The sequence below is a fragment of the Branchiostoma floridae genome, unplaced genomic scaffold, assembly GCF_000003815.2.
Source record: "Branchiostoma floridae strain S238N-H82 unplaced genomic scaffold, Bfl_VNyyK Sc7u5tJ_1514, whole genome shotgun sequence".
Classification (NCBI taxonomy): Eukaryota; Metazoa; Chordata; class Leptocardii; order Amphioxiformes; family Branchiostomatidae; genus Branchiostoma; species Branchiostoma floridae.
This window is the reverse complement of record NW_023365738.1, coordinates 185,200-199,023: the sequence shown is the minus strand read 5'-3', so window position 1 is coordinate 199,023 and position 13,824 is coordinate 185,200. Positions and strand designations below refer to the sequence as shown.

The 13,824-nt window shown below is 38.9% G+C and overlaps 1 protein-coding gene across 2 annotated transcripts in view; it reads right to left on the bottom strand.

Moving 5' to 3' along the window:
* Positions 1–7,676: 7,676 nt before the first annotated feature.
* Positions 7,677–13,824, bottom strand: part of LOC118407980 (peroxisomal carnitine O-octanoyltransferase-like) — a 20,513-nt gene continuing 14,365 nt past the window's right edge. For both annotated transcript variants that reach the window (XM_035808584.1, XM_035808583.1), the window contains exons 11-17: positions 13,613–13,720; positions 13,020–13,150; positions 12,231–12,354; positions 11,245–11,323; positions 10,724–10,817; positions 10,267–10,386; positions 7,677–9,696 (exon numbers count right to left, since the gene is read on the bottom strand). In XM_035808584.1, coding sequence (XP_035664477.1) covers positions 9,576–9,696; positions 10,267–10,386; positions 10,724–10,817; positions 11,245–11,323; positions 12,231–12,354; positions 13,020–13,150; positions 13,613–13,720 — 777 coding nt within the window. In that variant the 3' untranslated portion in view covers positions 7,677–9,575. The remainder of the gene's footprint in view (positions 9,697–10,266; positions 10,387–10,723; positions 10,818–11,244; positions 11,324–12,230; positions 12,355–13,019; positions 13,151–13,612; positions 13,721–13,824) is intronic.

Genomic DNA, 13,824 nt, shown 5'->3' with positions numbered 1-13,824 from the left:
AAAGGTATGTAGGTGTGGCACGCTTTGAACAGTTATCACGCACCGCCTGATTCGATTCCACGTGATTAAACATAAACTCGCAAAATTATAACTTTTGTTACCGAATAACAACATTTTGCACACCACCAAGCATTTTATTCAATCGAAGTTTTAGTGACTGCCTGTCACCTTCCTCGGGGCAATTCTGACCGTACTGCAGCATAGGCGGCGCTGCTTACAGACGCGGTCCCTAACGTATTTACATGTGGTATACATATCTGGAAAATGTTGATTCAATTTCATTCAGTTCCTTTGCACATGAATGTAGTGTTACGTATTGACGAAAATGACGCAATGAAATGATTGAGAAATTTAGAAACTCGGACATTTCAAATGTAGAACTTTTTTCCTTGACCTTTTTGTCCGTTTGAAGGTGACGAATTCAAAAGTCATGATAGTACTCTATGTGATAAATCTTGCTAATAAGTAACGCCAAACCAGTCGAGTGAACGGAAAACTGTCTAGTACACAACAGATACAGATTCAAACTCAGAATGGTATAAAAACTATAACGTTATAGAACATTTTGTTTCTCATATTTCAAAACAAATATCTAGGTGTATGGAGAAATCAGTTATTTCTGTTTCAACGCTTTTTACATCAGAAAAGCTCGAAAAAACGTCCCAAAGGACAGTGACCCCTGCGTATGCAAATTCACTTAACACGTCACACGTGACAACATGGTTAGTGGAATGATTGACAGCTCCGCCATCCCCAGCCCTATTTATAACCAATAACAATAGCGAACCGTTTATGTGTAATTATCTGTGCACTAACAGTAGTGACCTGCACCAACCTACCCTCAGGCTTGTACCTGACTAACACCAGACAAAATGGCTGAATGTCATCATACTGTACATCTTGTAACTTTCGCGGTGGTTTTCTTTTCAGTTCTCTGCGAAATTCGAGAACAATTGTGTCTCTTTGATGAGTACTATATCGCAGATTCGATTAAACCATAAAATGACCACCGCAAAGACCACCGCAAATTTAATGACTAATTTCCTCGGTCTACTGCGAATTGAAAGAACAAAAGTAAACGAATTTACTGTACATCTCGGTTAGCCAATAAGGAATGTACTGTAAATGCATTTAAGTTCGCAGGGATTTAATTTCGCGGTAGGGGGAAATGGACCTTTGCTATGGTGGTGGTTTTAAGTTCGGGGTAGCACCATGCACTACAGTCTCTTACTGCCCTGGAGAAATGTGCGGTGGTTTTAAGTTCGCGATGAAGCGGCCACCGTGAAAACCGCGAACATTAAACCACCGCGAAAGTTTCTGCATTTACAGTATTGTCTAACTTAGTGAAATACCTACTTAAAGGGGGACTTATTTATTTCATTATCCAGTAACTCAATACCCCCATGCAGACCCATGATGTGCTAAGCATGATGGGAATGGTGCAGACCTTTAAACGCCTAATTGATAACTATTTACCTTCAATCTTTGACAAGGAAATCCCTTCAGCAAAACCACCAGTGTCTGGATCCAGAAAAGAGTCAATCTCTAGAAGGCCCTGAAAATATATGTAAACTTTTATACATTAGCCATTTACATGAAATTTCGGTCAACGGATTTGGTGGTCATCTACAATGATTTTTATTGTAATTGCGTGCTCATAAAACTTTCCCAAGGTTATTTCAATTGCAGTCTTAAACTACATATACTTTTATATCTGCTTACTTAAAGTTTGTCTGATACCAAAGTGCACCATTTTCTGATAATATTCAACAACAATTGTAGTAATACTGTTATTTGATTAACATATACATTGTGCGCCTTTGTACGAAATATACACCCTTTCTCTTGTTATTAATGAACATCGAATCATCAAGAATCATTTTTCACGCTCGAGATTATTGTTGGACGGTAATCAAATCATAACTGCCAATGACGTCGTGTATCAATTTACGTCAAGTAAAAATATTACTGTTCTTGTCAAATATACATTTAGTTTGGTAATTAATGTTGCGCTTTGGTTCATAGAATACCTAAGATATATTTATATATGAATTTCAAATAATTTATCTCTTAACAGCATATAGAGGCTATGATTTTACAGCTTTTCATGCTAAACGATCCATATCTATTTCGATATGAATGATCTGAAACCAAAGTTACAAACCTTGAGGTTGTTGATCTGTGTCTCGGAGCTACTGTTGCTGTTCACAGTCCGGGCAACATCCAGCGCAAACATCTTCATCTGGGAAATCTGAGCTTCCAGGTTTCTGACTCGTTCCCGTTGCTCGGCTACTACCTGTGTCATGGAATGGGTACGACACTGTTTGTTTGCTTGTTTGTTTGTTTGCGTTGCATACCCGGTAAACCGCCTTAGACCTACGTCACATTTCCAAACCGGGGCCCGGCCGGGCAGCTCTCGGAAACGCAAGGTATGATGTAAAAGACACCAAACTACACAAGACGTATCAGTCTTTCGCATTATTTGTGTATATATTTACGTATACATTTCTATTTTCGTTTCCACAACAGCCCGGTCGAGCCCCGGTTTGAAAATGTGACGTTAGCCTTACCGGTAAACGGCCAAACGTTATTTTTTTTTTCAATAAACAAACATAACTAGATAATAGATTACATTCGGATCAGGACGATTCGGCTCAGTCGAGGGTAAGAGTTACCGTAACAGTGATAGGCCGAGTTGACCAGTGTGTTGTGCCGAGTTGTGATATATTTAGCCAAAGGGTGGTATCTTACTGCACTTGGGGCACCGGTGCGACACTGCGGGTTCGTTCACTGCGACACTGTGGTGTTATTTTCGTCGATTTCGTATAATCTAGATATTGTGTAATACGTAAAAGTATGACTTAGAAGACAGCAAAGTACACAACCCGTAAGAAAATTCGTTCTTTGAAATTCGTTTAGTAATTTTCGAACCCCGCAGTGTCGCACCAGTGCCCCAAGTGCAGTGAGATAAGTTTATTTATTAGTGCGCAAAAGTATCCGACAACAGGATCCACATCCACCCACCTCAGGAGTAATCGTTGGAATGCTGTCAGCAATCCCCTCACCTCTCTATAGTGAGACCATGATGAACACTTGTCACTCCCCTTTAAAAGATGAGAAATAGAGCTTTAGAATAAAGCAGTGTATTGATACTTTGCTGTTACGCTTGTCTTAATGTTATGCAACACTGCATCTTGTCTTCACCACTTGTTTCATTGTATAGTTCTTTCATTATGCAAGTTATTTTTTATCAATATAACCGATGATCCCTTCTTCTCACTTTACGGTGAACGTGAATAACATATGGAAATGCATAACAGCGAAAAAAAACAGTACCTCCCCATAAAGAAGTAGTCCCTTCCATTGACCCCATGACCTGGACTGTCATGTATGCTTAACGACTAGGTCTACCACCTCTGAACTCTACTTCCTGTCACTTCTATAAGTCTGACTTTTGGGGAGAAACCATCTTCCCACTCACTACCTTCCACTTTTCTGACAGTATATTCAAATAACCACGGACATACATGTATAAGAAATACACAGACCAAAAACAATACGACTCGGAAGTAAGTTTTATCTGAGGCTATAACTGGATATGAGTGTAACATATCAGTTCTTTTTCAGCTTCAGCTATCACTGCCTTTACATTCCTCCCTGCGCCAGAGGGGGTGTCGGCATACTTCGACAGAAATGTGTACGTCTCGCTCTCCAGTTGTCCTCTCGGTGGCCTAAACATGAGAAGGGTCGCCTGGCGTTTCTTCGTGGCGATGGCGTTGTCTTAGCCTGGATACCATACCCCAACCTCAAAATATATCTTTCGTGTTGGGGTCTGGCAGGATGGATGTAGAAAGGTTCTCGAAGGCCCTTGCTCAGAGGGAGGAGAACCTAAGATTGATGACCACTCACACCACAGGTAGCCAGCTACAACACACCACAGTTGGTCAGCAGGCTATCACAGTAGCGAATCAGGGACTTAGTGGTCACTGTTATGGATTCAAAAAGTACAGTTGGGGTCTTAAACCAATCATGGCAGGGGTGTAATTACCTCCTGCTGATCCTGTGCTGTTCTATTGGTGGAGTTTTTTGCCCACTATAAGGGGCAAAATTGAGAAGAGTTCCTATCCCATCCGGTCAGACCCCTGCACGATAGATACTTGAGATCGGGCTGGGGTTTGGTAACCAGGCTGGCGTTGTCTTTGCAGAGTCGAAATATGCACAGCACTTTTTCCCAGCAGCGCTTGCTGACAAGTGCGACCAACTTGTACTCTCTGGCGTTTTGAGTGACCTGGAAAAGAAATATATTAAAAGGTTTGGGATATCATGCAAGAAAGCAATGACAAGTTGCACTTTCCGATACCCACAACAATTGAACATCAAAGCTAAAAACATTTCGACTTTATTTAATAAAGGGGTGCTACGTGTGTAACCAATAAACCAAAATCGACAGTTTTTATGCTGAGAAAATCATGTGCTATTCTGTCGAAGAGTTTAAAAAAAGGTTTTGACGACAACCTTGTGAATGGTATTATCAGATGGTAAGTCATAAAGTTCTTTGTGCGCAACCAAGCACTTTGTTCAAGACTCAGGTTAGGGTGGTTGTCTGTCACTTTCTTCATGACAATTTCGACTGTTTATGTTGCGCACTGCAGGTAGGTGTCGCTTCTAACATATGCGAATTGTAAACACCGTATGAACTGCCCATCCAAAGTATACATCATATACATGTAAATACCTTGGGTTTTAGACTACAATATAAACGCCACAGGAACCATATCTATGTATATGTGTAAATAAATTTCACTACTAGTGCATGTTTGGGACTTCATCTGTTAGCAGCGACACCAACCTGCAGTGTATAACATATATACATGTATGTAAATATCTTACGCTTTGAACTGCATTGTAAACACCTCAGGTAATTTATCTGAATAAAGTATGTACCTGTTGATATGTATGTGTGTAAATACAATATGTTTGGCACCGCATCTGTTAGCAGCGACACCTACCTGCAGTACGTAACAGAACCAGTCTTAATTCCTATGATGAAGGTGACAGAAACGTCAATTTGAATGATTTGAATGAAGAAGAGTGATCTCCCTGGTTAGACAATGGCGGGCAATGCCAACAACTGAACAACTGGTGGGCCATATGGACTTAGTAAGAGTGGGAAATTTACACATTTTCTCACCTTTTCCATCACGTTTGCAGTTCAGTGGACTGTCGTAATTAGTACACTGAACTACGGTAATTAAAGGTGTCAGACATAGACATAGTTGTAACACACGTATTCTAAGCGCGTATCTTACAAGACTACGGTATGTTGAATTGGTGATCGTTTTAATATTGCGGCATCTTTGTGTTTTGTCGCCAACTTTTCATGGTCTTTCCAAGGAGGTTCTTTAACCTCCTTGGTCTTTCATTGCAGTCACACTGACGTGCGGCGCATTAGATTTGCGTTTCAAGCCCAGATGAGGTTATTGGAAATAGCAGCGTTGTGAATGTATTAACCCTTGTCCTGTTGGCTATTTATGGCCACTGTAACCTCCCAGACCTGATGGGTCATCAGATATAAAGTAAAACTTGACCTGTTCTGTGCTGCTGATTTAGACCCCATTCACACTCAGAAAAACGATTCGAATAAAACATTTATCCGAATAAAAAATTTTCTATCCGATCCAAAATTGTGTTCACACTGCTCTTCAGCAATCCGATTAGTGCGCCCTCAGTCTTATCTGTATAAAACATTAGTTGCGTTTCAAAGATGTATCGCTACGTCTTGTGATAGTTGGCGGTGAGATTCTTCACTTTATTTCTGCACTGGTCGAGGGATTTCTCAACTCCATGCTCCGCCATTCTTTCGGATATATCTTCATATTACTAGTATTATGTCCCTGTTTTTATGAACCTTTCCGAGCTTTTTCTGTGTCTCCTCCCACCCCCAGATGGAAATATTAAAGCAGCTTCGTTTGTTACGGTGTCCACTTGGCGAATGATGAAGATTTCCCTTTCTTTCCCCTTATTGTTGTTGGAAGTAAAATACAGTGGAAAATGCTCGCTGAAAAACGAAGCAATCAGTGTGTAGTGTTTCGAAGTATGACCCCAAGTTCCCGGATGAATGACGTTACACCCCAGAATAAGCGGAATCCTATCCACTTGCACGTTCACACTGCCGAATCGCACGAATCGAGACTCCCCGCGGCGCAGTTTTATCCACTTCCGGGAGTTTTACCCACCTCCCCGAGGTGGATCGCGAGGGATTCGAATCGATGAAATCCAAGTGATTTGGGAGCGTTCATACTGCTAAGTTTTATTCGGATCGGGTAGTTTTATTCGGATAACATGTTTTATTCGAATCGTTTTTCTGAGTGTGAATGGGGTCTTACTCCCCGTTCAATGGGTTTTGTTTCGTACATGCAACGTATATGTACATGAGAAATGCCCCAAAACTCATAACAATACAGCTCAGCATGACAAGGGCTAAATATATGTCCATCCCGTATATAAACGGGCTCAGCATTTTAATGTTCAAAATTTGTTTTCTCTTGTCCTTTACACTTTGTGGAATCCCAGCTTAAAAACGTAGAGTGATAAAAATGCATCAAAAGAGATTTGCAATGATAAAAGAATGTTCACTTATAATAGTTGGCGCAACATAGGCAACGTGTTATGAAACAATAAAATCCAGCTCCGACTAGAAATGACCCGAATGAATGAACAGGAAACATATACTTAGTACTTAGTACCAGGTTTCACTCAATTATGCGTTTGTACCATGTATGCGTGGTGTACATATATAATCATGTTTATTGATTTATTAGAACAAACTCTGAAATTGACATTCGATATGCACCAACTATGTGCACAATTACTTTGTATTTCTATCAGAGTAAAGTGCATCCTAAACACAGCATCTTCTAATAACGAATCTACATGATACGAATGAACTATTAAGATTTACTGTCTTTTGGTCTACAACTATTCGACACTAAAACTCTACAATGTACTAAGGCCACAGCAAGTAAATTTTATGGATGACATCCTCTGCAGACTGCAAAAATAATGAGATAGGGCGAAAAAAAAACAAGATGGGAAAAAAAAACAAGATGGCAAATTTTCAAAATACACGTTGTAACAAGACTTGAAGTGACAAAATATGGCATCACAGCCAACAAGGCATTCATTCCTGTATTTAAGAAGTGCACCAGTGTAGTTAAAGTGACACTAGTGTGGTAGACTGGTATCATTAACCATGTTGGCAACTACACTCATAGCTTCCATAGTTGTGCCACTTTTACAACTATCCATCAAGTTGCACCTCTGCAACTACAGTCAATGCTACAGAGTCTCTAGTGTCAATTCTACATTCAGTTATTAGGTTACAACACAACCTTTACCCATTTTCGTCTATCCGGCCTTCCCTGAAGAAGAAAAAAATTCTTGCTTTTTTTTCTGAAATCAGGAGAAAATTAATGAGCGCGCGGATGTCATCCATAAAATTTACTTGCTGTGGCCTAATCTAGTAAAACCTGCCCTCCAACAAGATCTCTTCATCGACGTGGTAATGTACCAATATCGGATTTCTTTTTAAGTTACAACGTGACCTAAGTTTGAATGGTAACCATGTTAACATTATATACATTCTTTCATGCATTGAGTGTTGTTTTTCTACGTATTTCTTCTATTCTGGTCTAATACAAAGTATGATATTGTCCATGAATAGATGATATGTACACAGAAATCTAAGGTACCTTTTTGTTGATGCAATGTTGTGGGCATTGCATGTGTAATATTTTCATTCCAACAGACCTTTTAGTTAGAGACCATGATACAATAGGACCCTAAAAGAGCACCCCTATGCCATATTGATTTGATTATATGGATAATATTCGCAATTGCATCATAACATAAACCATACAAAGCATCTGCTAAATAAACAAATATATACCAAAAATTGCCAAAAAATATTGAAAACTAATACTTTATGAGTGGCAAAGACAATGCCAAAGTCAAAGATACAAAATCAAAACTAACTCTATTGTTTGGTATACCTATCTGTGTGTTAAGTCATTTGTTCAACCTTCCTGGCAAAATGGATTCCATAATGTTTAACTGCTTTAAACAATATTTTTTTGCTTAACCTTTTTCTTTGCAAACTCGCATCAGTTTTGGAGTTTCAACATGATGTCATCCATATAATCAAAGCAACATGGCCTAACCTGTAGTGGCCTTACAAAGCATTGTGTTTTCATTTACATGACAATGTTTGACAGTAAGGTAAAAAAACATTACGTATACCATAAAGTTTCTAATATTAATTTAAGAGAAGCAAATACATGTAAGCAGCAGCATGGTTTAGTGTTCAGACTTAAGAAAACTTTTATCTAAATACATTTACCAATACCAGCTCCAAGTTGTGTGTCGATGTGTAATGAATATTAGATGTTTTGAGCACCATGACTCCCCAAAATAAAGAAAAACAAAATTATGAATAACATGAATGTTGTACCCTTAATATCACAATATGTAGCTGAAAAAAGGGAAATGGCACCTTAACCACATTCAATTAACTTTGAATAATATAAAAGAGAAAAGCTAGGATTATTTTATCCTTGGACCATTATCTTAAAAGGCAAGCAAAACACATATTTGTAGTATAAGGAGAATGCATCTGCACTCTCAGAGTGCTTTTTGCTTATGTCTCTAGACCTTTTTTCTCTCTATTTGATAAAGCCAGCTTTTGGAGATTAGTTCTTGCTACTACAACCATCTATGCGATATGATGTTAGTACTAAAACAGTGTAATCTAAGATTTTCATCATCTTGAATAAAAGAACAATTCAAACAGTATTCTCTTTGCCCGCCATATTTACTAGTATTGTAAAATTACCACAGCAGTCGGCTCCAATGCTACACAATGGCAGCATTAAAATTAGCATTAGGGCCACATGGTACATGTACATCATTCTTGCATTGGATTCTGGCTACTAGTAACTTAGCAGGCTGGACGTTACGCTGGACCATGCTGTTCATCCAAAGCTTTTATTTTCTGGAATTCAAAATTAAAGGAGTGATACTGCTTGGACAAGCATAATTACTATTATTGTGAAATTACCATGGCAGTCGGCACCAATACTACACTACAGCAGCATCAAAATTTTGAGCATAAGGGCTGCATGATTAAGCCATTCTCCTACGCAGAGGGACCACAGTCGTGTCGAAACTCCTTGTGGTCACCTCTGCTGTCTGGTGCACTCAGATCAGTTACTGACCGCCCTGCTTATGAATATTAATGAGCTTGCCTTTATATGAGCAGTCAGCTATTGGGGATCGGGCGTAGGAGGATGTAAGACGTAACATGATTGGCGAGATGGCTTTCGTAAACAGAAAGCCAAAGAAAGGCCTATTTGATTGGTTGATTTGTAGCAACAATCACAGTAACTGCTGGTGGGCCACCAGACAGCAGGGCCCCAAAACGCAGTTAGCTAGCCGTTGGGAACCGGGCGTAGGAGGATGGATTAAGCTGGATGACTTTCTGTGTCTCCTTCAGGTAGGCTCTAACCACACACATACAGTTACATCCTACTGGAGGTGCAGAGCTGCTGGATATCCAACAGGGACTGCTCGATACTGCCCGCCATCTTCACCGCACAGGTTTCCGCATTACTCTTCCATGCCGTCACGCAAATCGCCATTCTGAAGAAAAAAAGATGAAAAATGTTGTTAGGAATAGGCTACAGACTTAAATACTTTGGCAAATGAAATACAATCCTGTGCATTCATAATAGATAGGCAAAGGTAATCCTATATAATGTTTTTTTTTAGGGGCAGTGGGTTTTTATTCTGATCACTGTCACTGTCTTATTCACATATGGTAACATTATTGGTGGAGCCAATCCCTCTTCTTCCATCACGTTTATACTTCCCCAACTTAAGTCAGGTACCAGCGTTTTTACACCTGGGTCGAGTGAGGAGAGTCGTGATAACTGCCTTTCCCATTAGGGCACAACATCGGTACCTTATCAGTGGATTTAAACCAAGGACCTCCGGGCTCTGAGCCCTACGTTATGAAAGCTACGCAGACAGTAGAATACCTACCTAGTCCCTTGTCTTCCTGGTCGTTGGGGGGACAAGGTAGAATAGATCTTTGCAAAACTTTCTTTGTCAGCTATTTTCTGAGAAACTTTATCCATCAATCTCTCCCTCCCTCGCTCTCTCCATCCATAACAAAAAGCATGAGACTTTGATAAGTCCACTAGTACTTACGAATCGTTCTCTATCTTGTAGAAGCAACCATATCCATCATGGCGCATGGGTGCACAGCCGCCATATATGGACGTGTATCCCAGGGTGCTTGTGGACAGGACAAAGTTTCCTCCACCACCGCTGTAAAAGAGTTATCAACTCTCAATGACTCTTAAATCCTAAATGTATGAAACAATTTGACATTTCCTGGAAAAAGTGGTGTGTAATGCATCCCTAATGATATAAATTCTGATGCTAAAATGTCATGCAGCATTGGTGCCAACTGCCAAGGTAATTTTACAATTATTATGAACTGTCAACCAAGCAAAGCTTTGAATTAATAGCATAGTGCAGCACTGGTGTAGCACTAAGTGCTGATATGCCGTTATATTCATCCAGCATAAATGCAGCACCGATCCAGCATTACCAGAACATGCTGATTTCGCATGGGGACAAAAGTAAGGAGGGAAAAAGGCACCTCTTAGTCCAGGCTGGATCTGTGTAGATTTCATGTCGTGTCATTCCAGCTTGATCAGACAGGATTTGCAACCCTAGGAGATGTCGGTCACAACCTTTAAGGTGAAAATAAAGAAAAGATGACAACACAGAAAGCTTAAAATAAGATGTTCCTCCAGTTCTGCCCAAGGGGCTAATTTTGCCTTAGATCCAACTGTCTTTAACTGAAAAGCCATATAAATTCATTTGTCACTCACTTACAACTAACTCAAACATGCCTGGACTACAAAGTTCAAAGCAAAATGATTAATAAAAGTTGTGAGCAAAGTTGTGAAGTATTCTAAACACGTTCATGTCTAAAAGACTAGTTCATTGATGATTCTCACACTATCCTACAATCACAATATACACCAAACAGAGAAAGAGTGATAGTTCATTGTTTCATCACTGCTGTCAGTGGTATTGTTACAATTTACAAACATATTTGGTGTCTTGATTGTACAACATTATTGTGAGAGAGTTACAAAGTCTAGGCCAGCCTACCTCTGTTCAAATTACACTCCCCCATCAGCCAAATAAACTTCTCGTTGGCTGTACGGAGTGCCTGTAGTCTCTCAGCAGACTGAAGAAGAAAAAAGGTATGGAAACCAAATTCACCTCTTTTATTCTTCATTCTCTACAACATGATTGAAGGTATACTCTTCTTTTCAATTATAACATGCTGAATCTGCATGCACATTATTTAGTCCATGTGATCTCAATGTATTTAAAAGCAAAATTTTGACTCATGATTTTCAGAAAGATATTAGAGCAGGCAGAGAAACTATCATCAGACACTCTGGTAGTCCTCATTACCGTATGCACTGCACTGTTTTAATGAAGCATATCGTTCAGTCTATGGAATAAAATTCTTACATAACAGCCGATAAGAATGAAGATACATGACAAAACATATAATCTGTTGGTATACCAAAACATATAATACAATGTGTGTTGAAATATATAGCATTTGATGTTGATCTTTAGATATAATTGTACAGTTCTTGTGATTTTCATCTTTTAAATCATAAAAAAATGAACTGTACTGATCCACAAGAAATCAAACTGGAGTGCCTAAGCTGAATTGTATGTATAAAATTATCTAAATCTCCCAGGGCTCTAGCCAGCTCGAAATTTTTTTCCGTCAGCCAATTCCCATCGTCGCGAAAACACTATTCCAGGAGTTAGAAAGACTGAACTGAGACCTTGAAAAACCGGTTTTAATGAGATTATCATATGCAAAAGGCCACCGACACACTAAGTCAACAATCATAACAATAGCAAAACAAACAGTGTGTGGCTATTATGGCCGTGGACGGCGTCCCCAAGCCGCCTGTAGCTTCCACCAAGGAGCTTTTATCAGATTTTTGTCCGTCAAGGTTGACGGATTGGCTTTAAAAATTTTCCGTCAAACGCAGCAAATTTCCGTCAATTGACGGAAAAACGGACGCTGGCAAGAGCCCTGAAATCTCCATACACACTGCACCTACCGTGGTAGCCCTGTTCACCATTGCCTTACAGAAGGCCACGGCTTCAGGCGTACACGTTCTACAGGTCTCTGTCCGTCCCATGTAGAACTTACGAGTGGTCGCTGTCTCATAGGTGGGCGCAGGTCTGCAATTTAAGATTCAGAAGCTTATTATATGAATGATTACAAGTATATGTAGACAAAATACAAAGGAAGAACGAAAACTATTTTATAGTACATTGTATAATAATTGTTACCTATGGTAACAGTTACTGTATAACTTGTCATTTTTAGGCCTACCATGCACAAGTATGCTTTTTTAATGTGTAACTAACAGTAACTACCGTTAACATCATGGTATAACTACTTCATTTTTTATTCTGATTAGATTCAATCAGATTCAATCAGAACACAGTGAAATCCTCTTTTCACATTAACTGAAAAATCATGCAAATCATGAATAAACTTTACAGTCTAAGTCCTTACTTTGAAATTCAGAATGTTTACACTAAAAATAAAAGTATAAAACTTTATAAACACTACCTGACACTTCCTGCCTATTAGCTAAATAAGAAATGTAATGGCAATAAAATTCCGCCATAATATTTTAACATTTAAAATGATGGTAGTATTTCCATGTACATTAACTTGAGATTGGAGTCAAAGACACCTAGTGACCACAAGAAGAAATGCATGCAGCAGCTAGTATGTATAGACTGAAGTTTGCAATGGCACAAGTTGGGTGAAGAAAAAAATTTTAAAAATCATCATAAATGTAGGACTATTTTCCTGAGTTGTTTCCAGTACTTACTTGCCATACGTCCTGTAGTAAGAAAGTTGTAGGGCAAGCTGTACAAGTCCATCCGGATGTAACTTGTGGGAGCGGGTAAAGTTCTTCCCAAATGTCTTAAACTTCAGACAGTGCACGTGTAAGTCACTTGCCTGTGGGTGAAAAAACAACAACTGATAAATAAACTTTTTTACCACAAAATGGTCGTAACTAGCTATAGATTTTGTTAAGATGTAAAAAGAATAATAGCTGCACTCACTCAGTGGTTTATTCAGTGGCTTATAACAATACGAACAATCAACCATATAGCCGGAGTATATATGCTAATGATGGAGATAGACCCAGATAATTTGAATAAAATCAAGATATTACATATATGGGTTTATGTCCTGTCCTTATAATAAATATAAGTATATGTGACAATGTCAGATATACTAGGGAACAAGACATTAAGTTCATTAATATCTTATGTCTATCAATATTCAAAATAACAGGATCTTTATCCGTCATCAGTAATACTCAAAGGTTTCATGATGTAAGCATGACATGTTTCAATAAATGTTTGATCTTGATATCATTTTTCAAATGAAGTTACAAGATAATACTTAGTATACCATTTCCTGATATTGCAGTGCAGCATCCTGTATGGCCTTCCCCATTGCTTCATCTATAGTGAAGACCAACTCTTTTGGCTCTGGTACCTTCCTCACTGGAACTGTACCCTGAATATAACACAAAAATCAATAAATAAAACAACTGTGCTGCAATTAGTAAGCTGGATTATAATACTGTTGGCAAGCTGTCAATCATTTAAGACAAAGAGTTG